Genomic DNA, 17,740 nt, shown 5'->3' with positions numbered 1-17,740 from the left:
ATGCTTTTCTTTACCCCTCCAAATCTCATAGCAAATGGTGATCCATTATAAAATGTTATTTTATCTGAAGCTTTACCTATTTTACATGGGAGTTTAATTTTAGCATTTAATTGGGGTGGAAAAATCAACAAATCTGCCCTTCCCATTTTCTTTATTGAAGAAATGTGGGTTCTGGGGAGGTAAGGGAGTTTTTAAAAGAATGGGAAAGGGTTTTGGAAGCTCCTTCCTAAATTATGGCTGACTTCCTCAAAATCTAACAAGAGCCAGGAGAGTCTTTCGATAGCCAGCTGACTGTGACAAAGACCCAGCCCCCCATATAATAATAATAATAATAATAATAATAATAATAATAATAATAATAATAACAACAACAACAACAATAATAATAATTATTATTATTATTAATTAGATTTGTATGTCGCCCCTCTCCGAAGACTCGGATTTATATATAATAGGGTTTCATCGGCCAAACATATATAGGCTTGCTTGGAAACTTGTCAGGCATGGAAATGAGAGGCTAGGCCCTAATCAAGCTGAGCTGTTCCCCCTGCTGGGCTGTTTCAAGCTTTGGAAACTGTTTTGCTGATTGTCTGATTCTTTTATGGATGCAGCTGGGTGGTGGATTTTCCAGGCCTCCCCCATCCATGAGGTACCCCATGTTCACTTAATGATCTGCTTGCTTGTTTAACAGTGACATCCGGGAGAGCAGAGCTCATCAAGCAAGGTTATCTCATTTAATGATTGTCACTATTTGTGATTGTAATGGATGGACTCCATTATGGATGTGACTGCCTGTTTTAGTATTTTTAGAAATACTAAAAAAGCCTTTTATTTGGTTCTGATTAAAATTTTAAGATTAGATATAGTTTTTGATAGGAGTTTTGAATCCAGTGGATTGAGATGATTTATTGGAAAGTTTGGGTTGAATTTTTAAAGAGTGATGATTTGATATTGTTTTCCAGTGATTGAGATTTATTATCTGCAACCTTGTATTAAATTATATAAAATCAAATGATTTCATTCCAGTTCCAATACAGCAAACTTCCTCACTTTCTTCTTTGCTATTACATTTGATTCTACAATCTTTGGCCACGTTAAGCCAATCTTTAAATATTAAGGGGTGGTACATCAGCAGGATGTGATTATAAATTATTTCTATATGTTGATGATTTTTGGCAAATCTGGACTCAATTTTTTCTAATTTTATAAAGGTTGTGCAGTACAGTATTCGGAAAGTATTCTGGTTATAAGGTAAATTGAGAATAATTTTGTTTATTTCCTGTGGACTCAATACAATTATGTAAAAATTGGGTTTTTGTTTCTACTGATTAACTCAAATATTTGTGTTTTATACAGTTTAGCCAAAAAGTATTTCTAAATATGTGGAAATAAAAATGATGAAACCTTTTGAACTGGATATTATTAGGTAACTTTGGATAGTATTAGATGGGTTAAAATTCCTTTATGCTTGTGGAGCAATGTTAAAGTTACTAAAATGAATATTATCTCTTGTTTATGGATCTGAGAGGCTTTCCTATGTTAATATCAAATTAAAGATTAATGCTTTAAGATTAATGCTTGTTTTATTTAAAAAAAACCAACAACTTTCGAGTGGCTTTGATACTAAACTACCCAACAGATGTACTGGATTTGAATTGCTAACCCACCACATCCTGGGAATCTGACCCAGATGGGAAAGGCGAAGGTTTGTTGCCTCAACGCCGCCTTGGGAAAGTCAAGTGTCAAGGAGAGGTGGCGGAGACGGTAAAAAAAAACACCACCACCGAGCCACGAGGAGGGAGAGACACGAGGCCCGGGGCGCGCAACGGCTTAAGCTCGGGATTCCGCTCTCACCAACCGTCTTCCCGGGACCTCTCCGTCAGAGAGCGGCAGGAGCAGGTGCCCAGAGATATGAGCGAGCCCGAGTGAAGTGCGCCTGCGCCGACCATAGGGCCTCGCATTTGGAATGGTGGGAGCTCTACATTCAGTGGGATCTGGCCGGGCGGGCTCGCGGGTGAGGTGTGTGTGTGTGTGCGGGTGACGTCGAGATCGTTATCTGCATCTGGGAAACCACCCAGCGGGAGCCGGCGGTTCGGCCGCTCGTTCTGTCGCTCGCTCGCCCTCCCGCCCCGCTTCTCTGCGCGACGTGCAACCAAGCCGAGTGAGTAATTCACATCAATTCCTCATCAGCACCGAAGGCTGGCTATACTTTGCATTACGACCATCCTTTTTTAAAAAAAACTATCATTATCGCTCTCCTTTTGTATTATTACATCCCTTCGGTTTCCCCCTCCGCCGCCTTCTCCCGCCTCCGCTGTTCCCTCAGAACTTCCTCAGAAAAAATCTTTAAAGTTTTTGGACTTGGGGCGGCCTCGGAGCGAGTCCAAACCGACATAAGGCGGTAGAACAAAAGGGGAGAACTGAGGCAGTTTCTGCCCCTGACGGTCGTTACACGAGCGTTCCCCCCTCTCGCGCTCGCGCCTTTAGCTTTTTTTTTTTTAAAAGAGACTGCAGTTCAGGGGGCAGGGGGGTGGTGGGAAATCGTGGAGCTTGATGTGGGGAAGGATGGCGGAGGCTTATGGAAATTAGAGGTCATCCTGGGTGCTTTTTAAGGTGACGGCCGTAGGCTCACTTCGCTGCCAATGAAGTCCGGGGGATTTACTTCAGAGTAAACCGGCTCGGGATTGGTCGGGAAAGTCTAAGCCGGCCGGAGGATAAGATATCTTTGTGTGTGTTTGTGTGCCTTGCGGGTGTATACTGTATAAGCATTCCTCCTTACAGGCAGAAGCGCTTCTGTTGCTGGGAGCGGCGTTATCCCGGCTTCTTTGCACGCGGATGGTAGAGGTCGGGGTTTAATTGATTATCTTTGCTTTTCCCTGTGTTTTCCCAAGATGGTGCGTGGGGTTTTGTTCCCCCCCCCCTCCAAAAAAAAAATTCCAGTGCTAGACAATGTCTTTGCACAGAGCTCGGCAGATGCACAACCGAGGCCGGAATGTTGCTGTTTATTTAATAGGGTGATTGGATCTGGGCTGTATTCAAAACAAAACAAAACCAACCAACCAACCCCAAAACAAATTTAAGAAAATGTGATGGTCTTCTTTGTGATTGTCTGGCTTTTTGTGATCTGGTGGTCATTTTTTTTTAAAGGAGTGGGTGGGATACAAATGCTCATTTTCTCCTCTTAGGCAATTTCTTCTGTTCCTCATCCCATTGTGCTGGAGGTAAATGTGCTCTGAGCATTTAAAATACACATTTGCTTGCTTGCCTATCTATCTATCTATCTATCTATCTATCTATCTATCTATCTATCTATCTATCTATCATCTATCTATCTATCTATCTATCTATCATTTATCTATCTATATACCTACCTACCTACCTACCTACCTACCTATCTATCTATCTATACGGTATCTATTTGCAATATTTATATACCGCCCAATTCCAAGTGGACTCTGGGCGACTTACAATAATAAAACAATATAAAAATACAATCCTAACAAGAGTAAAAAGCAATATTAAAATTGTATTCCTTTGTTCCGTATGCAGTTCAGAAGCTCTTTGTTTTCACAGTATTGTTTTGTTCCCTGTTTTGGGGGAGTTTCCTAAAAAAAAACCCAGCCTTTTGTATCTGGAACAAATTGTGACTTGTAATTCAGAGAATCTGTTGTGCTAATATTTATAATGGAGTATTTATTCTGTCTTTTAATTTTAGCTGTTAAAAAGAAAGCAATTCATATGTCAAGTTTTGCTTTAGAAGTAGTAGAAATAAATAAAAGGGACTTATTGCTTGATATTTGTGAATGTGTTAGCTGTTATAAAAATTGGGGGAAATGAGGGAAAAAACCCTTTACCTAAGGTCGTCCTCAAATGTCTCCTTTTGTGGCAGGACAGATTATACATGAATGTATATAAATGACATGCTTTTCAGAATATTAAGATTGATCCAGACTTAAACTGGGCTTAAACAATTAGGAGAGGGATTTTAATGGAGATCAGGGATTCCAGCCATTCTGTGTTTCTATTCTGAGGCAAGAGCCTGATTATAGTCTGTTCTTTTCTAGCCTCAGGGAGCAGCAGCTGGGAACTACTACTGTGAGAAGACAAAAGCAGCATGCTGACCTTCTGTGCATGATTTCTCTCTCCCTCCCTCTGCATTGATAGACATGTCATCTGAAATCTTTAACATGGAAGCAGGAATTGTACATCTTCAGAATCTACAGTCTTATTGCCAATGATGCAGGCAGTCAAGGACCCTCATCTAGAGCGGCAGGGCATCATTAGGAGCCATGTGGGAATGAGTCTGCTGAGGGGGAGTGGTCCAGTTCACTTTGTTTAAAGGTCAGCTGCTGGCAGAGGAGAGCAATGTTAAGAAGTATGGAACTACAATAAAATCTGCTGGACATGTGCTCTCATGTGTTCATGTAACAGCGTTGAATTGTAGGGTCTCTTTTTTTCCAGAGTGGCTTGGAGAGATCTGGAAAGCCATAGAGGATGATTGTTCTTGGGATGAAAAAAGCATAAATTTGACCAAGGTCATGCATATAACAGGGAATTAGTAATTCAGCCCAAATCAAGCTTGCTCTCAGCATGCTTCTATCAGGAATAATAAAGCACCAGCATCCAAACTCTCTTGGAGAGGAGCAACTAGAAAAAGAAGATAAGAATTCTCGGTCCAAAAGCTTGCCAGCTCTGAATGGGTCTGTTCCGCAGATTAATACCACACAAAGTGCTCTCATTGCAGCCAAAAAGAACTTCTTACAGAGTTTGCAGGGGGGCTCTGATCAGAGGTGTGGCCTTGACCCCGATATATCAGCACATCACAATAATGCTACTGCTACTTCTTCCAGGACAGTATTGTCTTTTACACCTTCCAGCTTTTCGAGAATGGGAAATTTCATTGAAAGAAATGATTGCAGCAACTCTACTAGATTAAGTAATGGTGTGTCACCAACTTCCACACTGCTAGTAATGCCTGGTAGAAAATATCTTGCTATAGTATTGACAGACTCTCGATTCTTTTTGATATGTATGTGTTTCCTGACTTTCATTCAGTCACTAATGGTCTCTGGTTACCTGAGTAGTGTTATCACTACCATTGAGAGAAGATACAGCCTGAAAAGCTCTGAATCTGGACTATTGGTCAGCTGCTTTGATATTGGCAGCCTTGTAGTAGTGGTCTTCATCAGTTATTTTGGTGGGCAAGGGCGAAGGCCTCTGTGGCTTGCTGTTGGGGGGTTATTTATTGCTCTTGGGGCTGCCATATTTTCTTTACCTCATTTCATCTCTGCACCATATCAAATCCAGGAATTAAACTCCTCTGTTTCAAATGATGGCTTGTGTTTGACTGGAAATAATTCAGGAAAAGTGCATCTGGAATCATCAGGCTGTATGAAGAATTCACATGGAAATGGCCACTCATTGTATGTAGCTTTGTTTATTTGTGCCCAAATTCTCATTGGAATGGGCTCCACACCTATCTACACTCTAGGACCAACCTACTTGGATGACAATGTCAAGAAAGAAAACTCATCACTCTACCTAGGTAAGGTTGATATTCGCCCAGATTTTTGTGTCATTATTTTGAATTTCCACTTTAAAGCTCCCAAACCAATGCAGCAGCTTTAAAAGTACAAATGTTTGGATAGACAGACAGACAGAGTAGCTAATATTTGACAGAATAAATAGCTGTTACTTAATCTAAAAACTTTGTTCCATTACCTCTTATATCCTGTATTTTCTTCCATGTTGAAATATCTATGAAAATAATTGAAGTGATACCTATATCTTTCATGAGGAAAATGGAATATGAAATTGTTTCCTTTCCAATGGATTATGTGTAATGGTCTCCCTCCCTCCTTCCTCCTGTGTGTGTGCATCCATCCATCCATCCATCCATCCACCCACCCATCCATCTATCTGTCACACAAACGTGTTTGTAATACTGTATTCATTAAAATAAATGTTAAAGCAGTTTATATTTAAGCAATTTTATCATTTATTTTAACACATACACAAACCATAAAATTGCAATAGGAAAACCAGCAATAATAGATATTACGATACCTGGTTAAAAATCTGAGAGTGGTAATAATAATTTTCAATTTATTGTTGACACATAATTTACAGTGTAAATTGCATAATGTTCATGATTATGCTCAGTTTTAGATCCTGAGTTTTAAAATACAGTGGGAAGATTGTTAGGTAATTTCATATCTTTTAAATAGTTCCCTATAAAAGGGTTTGAGCAGAATTTTGATCTCTTGAAGCCAGGAATATTAAAGATAGTTAAAAATGCTGTTGGTAAATGTCTTTCAGTCTATGTCTTCCAGATGGCAACTATTGCATTGCAATAGTGATATAAAGTAAATCAAATCTTAAGAATAAAATGTATTCATAAAATATAAAACTATATCAGAAATTAATTTCTAAGATTTATTTTTGATATGTATATGTATTTTTTTGCTTAAGCATGGAAAACTATTCAATGGATTTATTCCAGGAAAAATACTTACCGGTACATTTTACATTGATAATCATTCAGTTAATTAGATCCGAAAGGTATTAATGTACCCATGGGCAATAAATTAAGCATTATAAATCAGTTTTTCTGAGTTCATGACCTCCTTCATGAAGTGCATAACCAGAATCTTAATAATTCTTGGTTAGATATTTCATTTGATCTGACATTTATTATATTACTGTGTTGTCATATTGATTTAAGTAATCAAATCAGTAGTAACAATATTTAGTAGAGTCAAATGTTTCCTATTTTGTTTTAGTTCTTTATATATCTAAACGTCATTTAGAAAATTCTTGTCACATTTTCTATTTCCATCCAGGGCCAACTAGAAATACCTACCCAAGTTTTTTTTTACTTGGAAAAAGAGTTTACTTTTAACTTTTGAAAACAGATGGTAAAATCACTGGACTTTCATTCCGCAATAATTATTTACCGTATATCCTCGCTATTGCTTAAATTAAAAAATGCTAAATCATGGTATCATGATCAAAGCTTTAGTTACATAAAGACCTGTGCTTGTTCATACAGTAATCTCCTTCCCCCCCTTTTAAAAAATGATAAATGGTTAAATTTGTTAAAAAGAAAAAGTTTTGAAGACTTTTTTTCTTAAGAGGACAAATGAAAATCTAGTTTGTTTTTACACAAATGATGGGAAATAAAGCCATCTAGGTTTCCTCTCTTTTCCCCCCTGATCAAATCTGTAGTTCTTATACCATTGTTGATGTATCTAGTGACCTGACATTTTTCCAAGAATGAACTTACTTAAATTTTATAGCATTGCTTCATTGGAAACATAAATATGACCCCCAACATTAGACAATACATTCTCCCATTTGAAAAGTGTATGTCAGGTCCCTATTTTCACATAATACTAGATATTATATTACCACATCTTTGTTTCTATATTTGCATTCTGGATTACTACCGTGTTTCCCCGATAGTAAGGCAGTGTCTTACTATCTTTTTACCCCCAAAAGCCCCACTGTGTCTTACTTTGGGGGTATGTCTTACATTGTCCCGGGCACCGGGGCCGGCTTGTCTTCGGGCGCGGGGAGCTGCCGGAAAGGAGGCGGGCGCCGACCTCGACGTTCGGCGGGTTGCGGGGAGCATCCCCTCGCCGCTCCCGGCAATGTTTCTCGGCAGGGGAGGCCAACTCCGCGGCGACACGGACGCTCGGCTGGCTGGCTAAAGGCAGGTCAAGGGGTGGATGGGCAGTCAAAAAGGGTGAGCGGCCACCGCTGTGCCCTCCTTCGCCCGCCTCCTTTCCGGCAGTTCCCTGCGCGCCCCTCGCCTTCGCTCGCCGCGGCGCCACCGCCTCTTCCCCTGCCGAGGCTCAGCTGCAAGCGGCTCCGAGGCGAGCGGAAAGGAGGCGGGCGAAGGAGGGCGCAGCTCCGGCCGCTCGCCTCGGAGCCGAGCGGCCTCGCTGGCCGCTTGCAGCTGAGCCTCGGCAGGGGAAGAGGCGGTGGCGCCGCGGCGAGCGAAGGCGAGGGGCGCGCAGGGAGCTGCCGGAAAGGAGGCTGGTGAAGGAGGGCGCAGCTCCCTGCGCGCCCCTCGCCTTCGCTCGCCGCGGCGCCACCGCCTCTTCCCCTGCCGAGGCTCAGCTGCAAGCGGCCAGCGAGGCCGCTCGGCTCCGAGGCGAGCGGAAAGGAGGCGGGCGAAGGAGGGCGCAGCTCCGGCCGCTCGCCTCGGAGCCGAGCGGCCTCGCTGGCCGCTTGCAGCTGAGCCTCGGCAGGGGAAGAGGCGGTGGCGCCGCGGCGAGCGAAGGCGAGGGGCGCGCGGGGAGCTTGGAAGCAATGTCACCCCCCCCCCCGCAATACCGTTTATACCGTGTTTCCCCGAAAGTAAGACATATGTCTTACTTTCGGGGTATGGCTTATATAAGCCGACCCCCCTGAAACCCCCCATATGTCTTACAATCGGGGGGGTCTTACTATCGGGGAAACACGGTATATTCTCTGATGGATCTTTAAATCCTATTATTGTATAAAAGCATATTTTATACATTCAGTGCAAAACTGCAGCATCTACAACAAAAGCAAGAATCAATAATTCAGCCAAAGTTTACCTATTTTTATCATTCAGCTATTCAATAAAATAATACAATATATAAATTTTAAATGCGTTTATTGTAAAAGAATTTCAGTGTTCAAGCAATTTAATAGGAAAATACTAGTTCTAGATGGAAGTGCTTGTTATGCTATAAAATAATTGAGTGGCTGACAACCAGTAAGTTAAATCTTTTATACAGGCAAGATAGAAATACAGTGATCCCTCGAGTTTCGCGATCTCGAGCTTCGCGAAACGCTATATCGCGAGTTTTCTACCCGGAAGTAACACCACCATCTGCACGCATGCGTAGATGGTGGAGTTTGCATTACCGCCGGGCAGATCAGCTGCTAGGCGGCCAAAGGAACCTTCCCTGGGTCTTCCCGCCGGCATGGGAGGCTTCCTAGCACCCCCCCGAACCCCCAACCCGGGTTTGGGGGGGTGCTAGGAAGCCCCCCATGCCGGGGGAGACCTTTTAAAACACCCGTGCCGCTTCCCAGCTGAGTCCTGAAGCCAAGCGCAGAAGTTCCAAAGGCGCTTGGCTTCAGGACTCAGCTGGGAAGGGCGCGGCTGTTTGAAAAGGTGGCAGTCGGCCTGGGGGGCTTCCCAGTACCCCCCCCCCAACCCTGTCTCCTGCCGCCGGTTTAGCCAGGAGAGGAGCGGCAAAGTGACTTGGAGGAATGGGAAACTCAAACCGCCCAGTTTCAGCTTTCCATTCCTCCACGTCACTTCGCCGCTCCTTCTGGCTGGTGGGGGGGGGGGGGAGTTAGGAAGGTTCTACTTCTCCCCCCCAGCCAAAAACTCAAAGCCTGTCTCCTGCCACACAGTTTAGCCAGGAGAGCAGCGGCGAAGTGACTTGAAGGAATGGGAAACTCAAACCGCCCGGTTTCAGCTTTCCATTCCTCCACGTCACTTTGCCGGGGGAGTCTGGGAGGGAAGATGACGCGCCGGCAGCACAGGGGCGAGGGGTGGGAGGCAAAGCTCTGCGGGTACAGCCCCTTTCGGCCAAGCCTCCCCCCCCCCGCCAAGCAGCCAGGGAAGCCGAGCCGGGCGTGACGGCGGCGGCGCTGCTGCTCCGGTCGCCCGATCGTGTCCTGCCTCCTGCGCCGATGTTCCACGCCCGGCTCGGCTTCCCTGGCTCCGTGGCCGGGGAGGCTTGGCTGAAAGTGGCTGGAGCCGCAGAGCTTTGCCTCCCCCCCCCTGTGCCGCCCGCGCGTCATCTTCCCTCTTGCTGGCGTTGCCCCCGAAGGAAGCCGCCGCCACCACCGCTTCTTCTTCCTTGCGCCCCCGCTGCCTCTCCGCTCTCTTGGGTGGCGGAGCGAAGGAAAACAAAAAGTTTCCCTTTCTGCAGCTCCTGCCTCCCGCCCACCCAAGACAATAAGAGCGGAAGAAGACCCTCTTCTCCAACACGCCCCGAGGAAAGCGGGGGGAAGGGAGGAGAGAGAAGGAAGCCAGGCACGAAGAGTGTCCCTCTTGCTGGCGTGCGTGGGCGGTGGGGAAGACCCTCAGCTGCTAGGCGGCCCAAGGAATCTCCCATGGGTCTTCCCCACCGCCCACGCACGCCAGCAAGAGGGGGAAGACCTCTCCTCCCTTCCCCCCGCTTTCCTCCGGGCGTGTTGGAGAAGAGGGTCTTCTTCCGCTCTTATTGTCTTGGGTGGGCGGGAGGCAGGAGCTGCAGAAAGGGAAACTTTTTGTTTTCCTTCGCTCCGCCACCCAAGAGAGCGGAGAGGCAGCGGGGGCGCAAGGAAGAAGAAGCGGTGGTGGCGGCGGCTTCCTTCGGGGGCAACGCCAGCAAGAGGGAAGATGACGCGCGGGCGGCACAGGGGGGGGGAGGCAAAGCTCTGCGGCTCCAGCCACTTTCAGCCAAGCCTCCCCGGCCACGGAGCCAGGGAAGCCGAGCCGGGCGTGGAACATCGGCGCAGGAGGCAGGACACGATCGGGCGACCGGAGCAGCAGCGCCGCCGCCGTCACGCCCGGCTCGGCTTCCCTGGCTGCGTGGCCGGGGAGGCTTGGCTGAAAGTGGCTGGAGCCGCAGAGCTTTGCCTCCCCCCCCCTGTGCCGCCCGCGCGTCATCTTCCCTCTTGCTGGCGTTGCCCCCGAAGGAAGCCGCCGCCACCACCGCTTCTTCTTCCTTGCGCCCCCGCTGCCTCTCCGCTCTCTTGGGTGGCGGAGCGAAGGAAAACAAAAAGTTTCCCTTTCTGCAGCTCCTGCCTCCCGCCCACCCAAGACAATAAGAGCGGAAGAAGACCCTCTTCTCCAACACGCCCGGAGGAAAGCGGGGGGAAGGGAGGAGAGGTCTTCCCCCTCTTGCTGGCGTGCGTGGGCGGTGGGGAAGACCCATGGGAGATTCCTTGGGCCGCCTAGCAGCTGAGGGTCTTCCCCACCGCCCACGCACGCCAGCAAGAGGGACACTCTTCGTGCCTGGCTTCCTTCTCTCTCCTCCCTTCCCCCCGCTTTCCTCGGGGCGTGTTGGAGAAGAGGGTCTTCTTCCGCTCTTATTGTCTTGGGTGGGCGGGAGGCAGGAGCTGCAGAAAGGGAAACTTTTTGTTTTCCTTCGCTCCGCCACCCAAGAGAGCGGAGAGGCAGCGGGGGCGCAAGGAAGAAGAAGCGGTGGTGGCGGCGGCTTCCTTCGGGGGCAACGCCAGCAAGAGGGAAGATGACGCGCGGGCGGCACAGGGGGGGGGAGGCAAAGCTCTGCGGCTCCAGCCACTTTCAGCCAAGCCTCCCCGGCCACGCAGCCAGGGAAGCCGAGCCGGGCGTGACGGCGGCGGCGCTGCTGCTCCGGTCGCCCGATCGTGTCCTGCCTCCTGCGCCGATGTTCCACGCCCGGCTCGGCTTCCCTGGCTCCGTGGCCGGGGAGGCTTGGCTGAAAGTGGCTGGAGCCGCAGAGCTTTGCCTCCCCCCCCCTGTGCCGCCCGCGCGTCATCTTCCCTCTTGCTGGCGTTGCCCCCGAAGGAAGCCGCCGCCACCACCGCTTCTTCTTCCTTGCGCCCCCGCTGCCTCTCCGCTCTCTTGGGTGGCGGAGCGAAGGAAAACAAAAAAGTTTCCCTTTCTGCAGCTCCTGCCTCCCGCCCACCCAAGACAATAAGAGCGGAAGAAGACCCTCTTCTCCAACACGCCCGGAGGAAAGCGGGGGGAAGGGAGGAGAGAGAAGGAAGCCAGGCACGAAGAGTGTCCATGAGGGGGAAGAGACCCCCGCGCCGGGCAGGCCCACCGAAGCGGGAAGAGGGGGCGTGCGCCCGGGCCTGGCTAGAGCGCTTGATCTGCGGGCGCCTTAAAAGGGGGTGTGGACTCCTGGGAGACCTTGGCGGTGGAAGGGGACACACTCGAAGCCTCAGCCGCCTGTCATAAGCGTCCTCTGAGGGAAAAAGAAAGAGTCCGAGCTTGCCGTCCGGAAACGTTGAAGCGCCCTCACAAGCAAGAGGGGGAAGACCCATGGAAGGTTCCTTGGGCCGCCTAGCAGCTGATCTGCTCGGCAGCGCAGGCTGCTGCTGCGCTGCCGAGCAGATCAGCTGCTAGGCGGCCCAAGGAATCTTTCATGGGTCTTCCCCTCTTGCTGGCGAGGTGAGCGGGCGGGCAGCGGACAAGTGGCGGGCAGCGGGCTGGCGGTGCGGAAGTAAAAACACCATGGAAAAGTGGCACGCATGCGCAGATGGTGTTTTTACTTCCGCACCGCTATATCGCGAAATTTCGATTATCGCAAGGGGTCCTGGAACGGAACCCTCGCGATAATCGAGGGACTACTGTAGTTTGAATTAACAGATTCAGGTGTTTTTAAGAAGAAGAATGAGTATGGATGAGTCCTCTGTTTATTCTTCTGGCAGAGGATTGTAGATAACATCTACAACTTGCTTTTACCATCTTTATTGCAAACATCACAAACATTTTTTAAAAACACAGGATCTTATTGTTAAGGTTGTGTATACATAATGTTCAGAATTGGTCTTTGCCAAGTCCAGGTTAACACATTTGTCTAAATGTGTGAATTTCACTTGTCATCTAACAGATGAGCCTATTCCATAGTACAAACCTGAGAACAGAAAAAAGTGAATCTAACATAAACAGAGAAGTTGGCTGAGGTTGCATGATTTTTTTTTGTATTATTGACAAGGCTTAAATTTCTTCTTTAGGCATAGTACAGGACTTTAGAGGAAGACTTGGTGAGACCTCTGTCTTTACAAAGAAAAAAAAGATCATATTACAACATAGTAGATGTTCTGCCGGTGTGTCCCAACCGCCCGTAATTAGAGGGTAATTGGTCCAAAAAGACACACACCACACGATAGAAGGAAAACCAAAATCTTTATCAACAGAAAAGCAGAAAAAACTCCCTTTTTAAATGTCAAAGGGATTTTCTGGTACACACAAGGCACAGGTTAAATGCAATCCAATTTCTCACCCAGTAACTGGGAAATTGAGTCCAATTCCAAAGTCCAGAAAGACAGCACACAATCTTGAACAGGGAAACAGCAAAACCACAATTTTGACGAAACTATGAATCAGATAAACTTCCACGAGGCTAAATCAGCGCGCTGCTCTTTTTATCTGTAGCACTAACTACAGCAGCCCCACCCAACCATAGGTGGCCTCCCTTATCTGCTGTAATAATCCTTCAGTTCTCTCCTATGCATCACTCTACGCATGCGTGGGTCTGTCATATGTTCTTGTTCAGAATCCAAGGATGATAAGGATGATTGATCTCCTCCTGGGCTGTCTGGCAAACTCCCCTCTTCCCTGCTACTCATACTTCCTTCGTCAGAGGATTCTTCGTCGGGAGATTCTATCGGGAGCAAAACAGGCCTGTGGCATGTGGATGTTTCCCCCACATCCACATCCACATTCCTTGGGGCAGGAGCTGGGCCAGAGCCAACCACAACAAGTAGATATCAATATTATTGATTGCAAATTCCTATCTGAGTATCATAAATTCATAGTAACATCTGTTCATTGTGCTCTAGTTTTGTTTCAAGAACATCTTTAAAATTTAAAAGAATCAAAGAACGTTCCAGACAAGAAAATAGCAATGTCTGTGCTATGCTAAATACTCAAAACATCATTCTTTGAACATTGAGACAGCTGTGTCTACTTTGAGACTTGGGATAGCTGCTTCGGAAGCTTCCTCAGGTTTTTTTTGCTTGTAAATATGCAGGGAAAGAAAAGAAAAACCTGCTTGAACTGACATTTATTCATTCATTCATTCATTCATTCAATTTTTTTTAATGCTACTCTTCTCCTTAGACTCAGGGCGGCTTTCAACATGTTAGCAATAGCACTTTTTAACAGAGGCAGCATATTGCCCCCACAATCCGGTTCTGCAGATCTAGCAGTAAGATTTAGTGGCCTGCAGTACTGCACTCTACTCACTGTGCCACCTCGGTTCTGCAAGCAATCTTTGGCTCTGCAAGCAATTTTTGGCTTACAACCCTCTGATTAACAACTATTCAGAATTAAGATAGCATTTAAGAGTGACTTACAACTGGTCCTCACTATGAGGATTACAATGTCTCCACAAGTCATGTGGTCAAAATTTGAGCCCATGGCAAGTGGCATGTGTTTATAAAGGTCGCAGCATCCCAGGGTTATGTGCTAACCGTTTACAACCTTCCCAGGCAGCTTTCAACAAGCTAAGTCAATGGCGGATGCAGGATTTGCTTAACATTCATGTGATTTGCTTAATGACTAGGGCAGGGGTCCTCAAACGTTTTAAACAGAGGGCCAATTCAGAGGGTGTGGCTAGGTGGTCATGTGACTAGGTGGGCATGGCCAATTTAACAGTCCATTGAACAGTGCACACAAATTAAACTTTCATTTGTTTTGCTCCGGGGTATGTGTATTTTATTTGCTTTTGTTTGCATGTTGCTCTTTTGGTTGCCTTTTCTTTTTACTACCGTAGATTGTTTTTTTCAGTTGTTTAGGAGTTTAGTGTTCCAATTCAGGAAAGTCAGTTTTGCACCAATTCTTCTCAGCCCCAAGGAGCTTGAGAACTTTTTTTCTCTCTCACTCTCTTTCTTTCTTTGTCTCTCTCCCCCTCCTCTTTTTTTGATGTATACTGTAGCACCCTATACATAGCATGCCTTTACAACCTCCAGTAGTTTTTTTATTCATATAAGAATCTCTGTCTTTAACTCTCAACACAGCCCAAATATTGCTGGAGTCACAGTCTGTTTTCTTCTGGAGTTTTTAATCATTCTATTCTGCAAATAGGATTATTGAGATGGAAAATGTTTAATAAAATGCCTGGTTCCATAGCTACTTGGCATGTGCTTGGGGGCATATAGTGATACACATACAGAAACTTGGTTTTCCTTGACTTTTTACTATTTTTCCACATAGTAAAAGGGGATTAATAACTATAGTCAAAGGGATGGCTATATAAAATTCAACCACCTAAAATATAAAAAAGAATTCAACCTTTGGATAACCCTTCTGCTAATCCACATGAACTCTGCCTGCATTGGGAGAACAAATTAACATCAATGACGATGTTATGAGAATGAAAATGATTTTCAGTTTGCATGATTATGGATCTTTGCAAGAGGGATATGTTTGTTTGTTTGTTTGTTTGTTTATAATCTATATTATACACAACTCCCAATTCTGTGAACAAATCTATTACAAAATAATAGATTAAAAGAGTATTAACAGGAGGGAGAAAAATTACCACAATCAATTAAAATAAAGGAGTAAAAGATAGCAAAGATGACAAAACCATACCAAAATGAAAAAGAACAGATCCAAAGAGGATTTCAGTCATCTTTGCCAAAGGCTTGGGCAAAAGCCAGAAACATCCCTCAGAACACCAGTAAGGGTATATGTATTAAGAGTTTATAGTTTTTATGCAGATTAAAATAATCATATTTTGTCCCTCTAAAATCAGAATTAAGTCAACTATATTTATGTACTGTCTGATACAATCTGTGACCCCAGGATCATAGTGGGACATATTAACAATTATACCGAATCATAAACTGATTTTAGTTTTTAGGCTTTTGTTTCACTTAATGTGATTTATCCTTTTCATATATAAATAATACTGTCTTTATAACATTTGGTTGAAGAGGATAAACCAGACAGTAGTTTAAGTTGAAGAACGTAATAGACTGTATAAATATTTAGCTTGAAGAAGGTAAACAGACAGTAAGGTCAGTCTTTTCAAAAACTGGAAGGACAGCTGTGGGCCAGAGTAGCTGATGCCACAGTGAATTTGTTTATAAGATGCCATGGGACATAGTATTTTTTCTGAGATTGTCATTTTTCAACTTTAGGCAAGTTTTAAAATTGAATTAACAACCATATTGAAGCAGGGGCTGTGATACTGCTATCGTGTGTCAGTGTATGTTTGTGTATGTACTGTATATTTGGGCACATATGTAGGGTTGTCCCTATAACATCTCTGCTGCATGAGCTGTAATGGGTGCCCATTTCTTCTTGGATCCAATTTGAAGTGTTGGTTATTACTTTTAAGGTCCTTCGCAGTATGGGACCAGGTTATTTGAGGAACTGTTGTATTCCTATTACATTGACCTGTCCCATTCGAAATTTCAACTGGCAGGGTCCAGGAAGAAAGTCTTTTGTACTGCTGCTCGCACTCTATGGAACATCTTGTCCCCAGAGATTAGGATTGTCCCATGTTTTTTGCTTTTCAGAAAGGTGTCAAGTCCTGGCTCTGGCAATTGGCATGGGGATCAAACTATGTCACACTACTAGGAGTGGTGGTGGTGTGGCTTAATGGCATACCCCCATCTTTTTAAACTTGTAATTTTAAACTTTTTAATTTTATTTTAATTCTGGAGTGATGCATCCATTTTAGTGCTTCTGGATCAGTTTCAAGGTTTGGGAGTTGAGGACACCATGCAATAGTGGTTCTTCTGTCTCAAGAACCAATTTCAGTTGGTCTTGATGGAAGGAAGATCATTCATTCATTCATTCATTCATTCATTCATTCATTCAGTAATAATAATATAATAATAACAGAGTTGGAAAGAGGCATTGGAGGTCTTCTAGTCAAACTCCCTGCTTGGGCAGGAAACACTACTTCAGACAAATGTTATCCAACATCATCTTAAAAACTTCCAGTGTTGTAGCATTCACAACTTCTGAGGTAAGCCATTTCACTGATTAATTGTTCTATATTAATTGTTCACTCTCCTAAGCTAACTATCAGGAAATTTCTCCTTAGTTCTAGGTTGCTTCTCTCCTTGTTTAGTTTCCACCCATTGGTTCTTGTTCTACCCTCAGGTACTTTGGAGAACAGCCTGACTCCCTCTTTGGGACAACTTAGAATAATTAGAATTCTTTGTGGCAACTTAGAATTATATAAATTGTAGCAATTTAGAATTAATATTGTTGCCCATCTCTTTGCCATGACTTTGTGTGTGCTTACATGGCATCAACAGCCCATCTATGAGGTAGTTCAGGGTTTCCCCAAGGTCTGGAAGCCAATTGTGCCACTATCATTATAATTTCTTGTTCACTCCCCTAAGCTTATACAGATAGCCATTGAGGAAAACACATGGAAGAGAAGGAGGGCTTCATTAGCTGGAGTAACTACTCGTGGAAAAAGTCTTATATGTTCTTTGTCATTGGATGGCCATTTTATTGCTGGGCTGACTGTTCTGGCTTCTTTCAGCAGATCTTCTACTGTATAGAGCAAACTTGGCAACTTTAAGACTTGTGTATTTCAACTCCCAGAATTCTCCAGCCAGCATAGCTCTAGCCATAGCTGGCTGGAGAATTCTAGGAGTTGAAGTCCACAAGGCTTAAAGTTGCCAAGTTTTAGGACCCCTGGTATAGATTGACATGACATGAAAGTTCAGCAGCTGTAGCTGCTTTTAGCAAAGTGCTCCTTGTTCTTATTTTATTCTTGAACACCAGACATTTTAAAGTATTTTCAAACTCTTTACAGCTATAAATTTAAGGAGTGAAATATGTCTAGAAAATAAGGATGTATGTTAAGTCTGTTGCCCACATATATTCAGACTTTATCATATTTGCCATATTTATTGTAATGAGGGCTGAAAGAGAGTGACCATCTTAAAGTCACTCAGCCTCTCTAAAACAGTATTAGAACTCAGGTTTGCCAACTCCTAGTTCAGTGTCCTAAACACTAGTTAAAGTGACTCTGATATAAATCTAATAATCCTTGGTATAGCAGTTGATGTGTTCAGAATT

At 44.9% G+C, this 17,740-nt stretch overlaps 1 protein-coding gene across 5 annotated transcripts in view; it reads left to right on the top strand.

Annotated features, from left to right (window-relative positions):
* Positions 1 to 630: 630 nt before the first annotated feature.
* SLCO5A1 (solute carrier organic anion transporter family member 5A1) overlaps positions 631 to 17,740 on the top strand; it is a 36,581-nt gene continuing 19,471 nt past the window's right edge. The window contains exons 1-2 of one of the 5 annotated variants that reach the window (XM_070747907.1): positions 631 to 649; positions 4,065 to 5,545. In XM_070747907.1, the coding sequence (XP_070604008.1) occupies positions 4,591 to 5,545 (955 nt within the window). In that variant the 5' untranslated portion in view covers positions 631 to 649; positions 4,065 to 4,590. Of the gene's footprint in view, positions 650 to 1,949; positions 2,162 to 2,525; positions 2,614 to 2,666; positions 2,728 to 2,825; positions 2,845 to 4,064; positions 5,546 to 17,740 lie in introns of those variants that run through there. The other 4 variants (XM_070747903.1, XM_070747904.1, XM_070747905.1 and 1 more) reach the window with 4 other exon arrangements.

This window comes from Erythrolamprus reginae, chromosome 3 (assembly GCF_031021105.1).
Source record: "Erythrolamprus reginae isolate rEryReg1 chromosome 3, rEryReg1.hap1, whole genome shotgun sequence".
In the NCBI taxonomy this organism is placed as follows: domain Eukaryota; kingdom Metazoa; phylum Chordata; class Lepidosauria; order Squamata; family Dipsadidae; genus Erythrolamprus; species Erythrolamprus reginae.
This window is presented reverse-complemented; position numbering and strand designations above follow the sequence as displayed.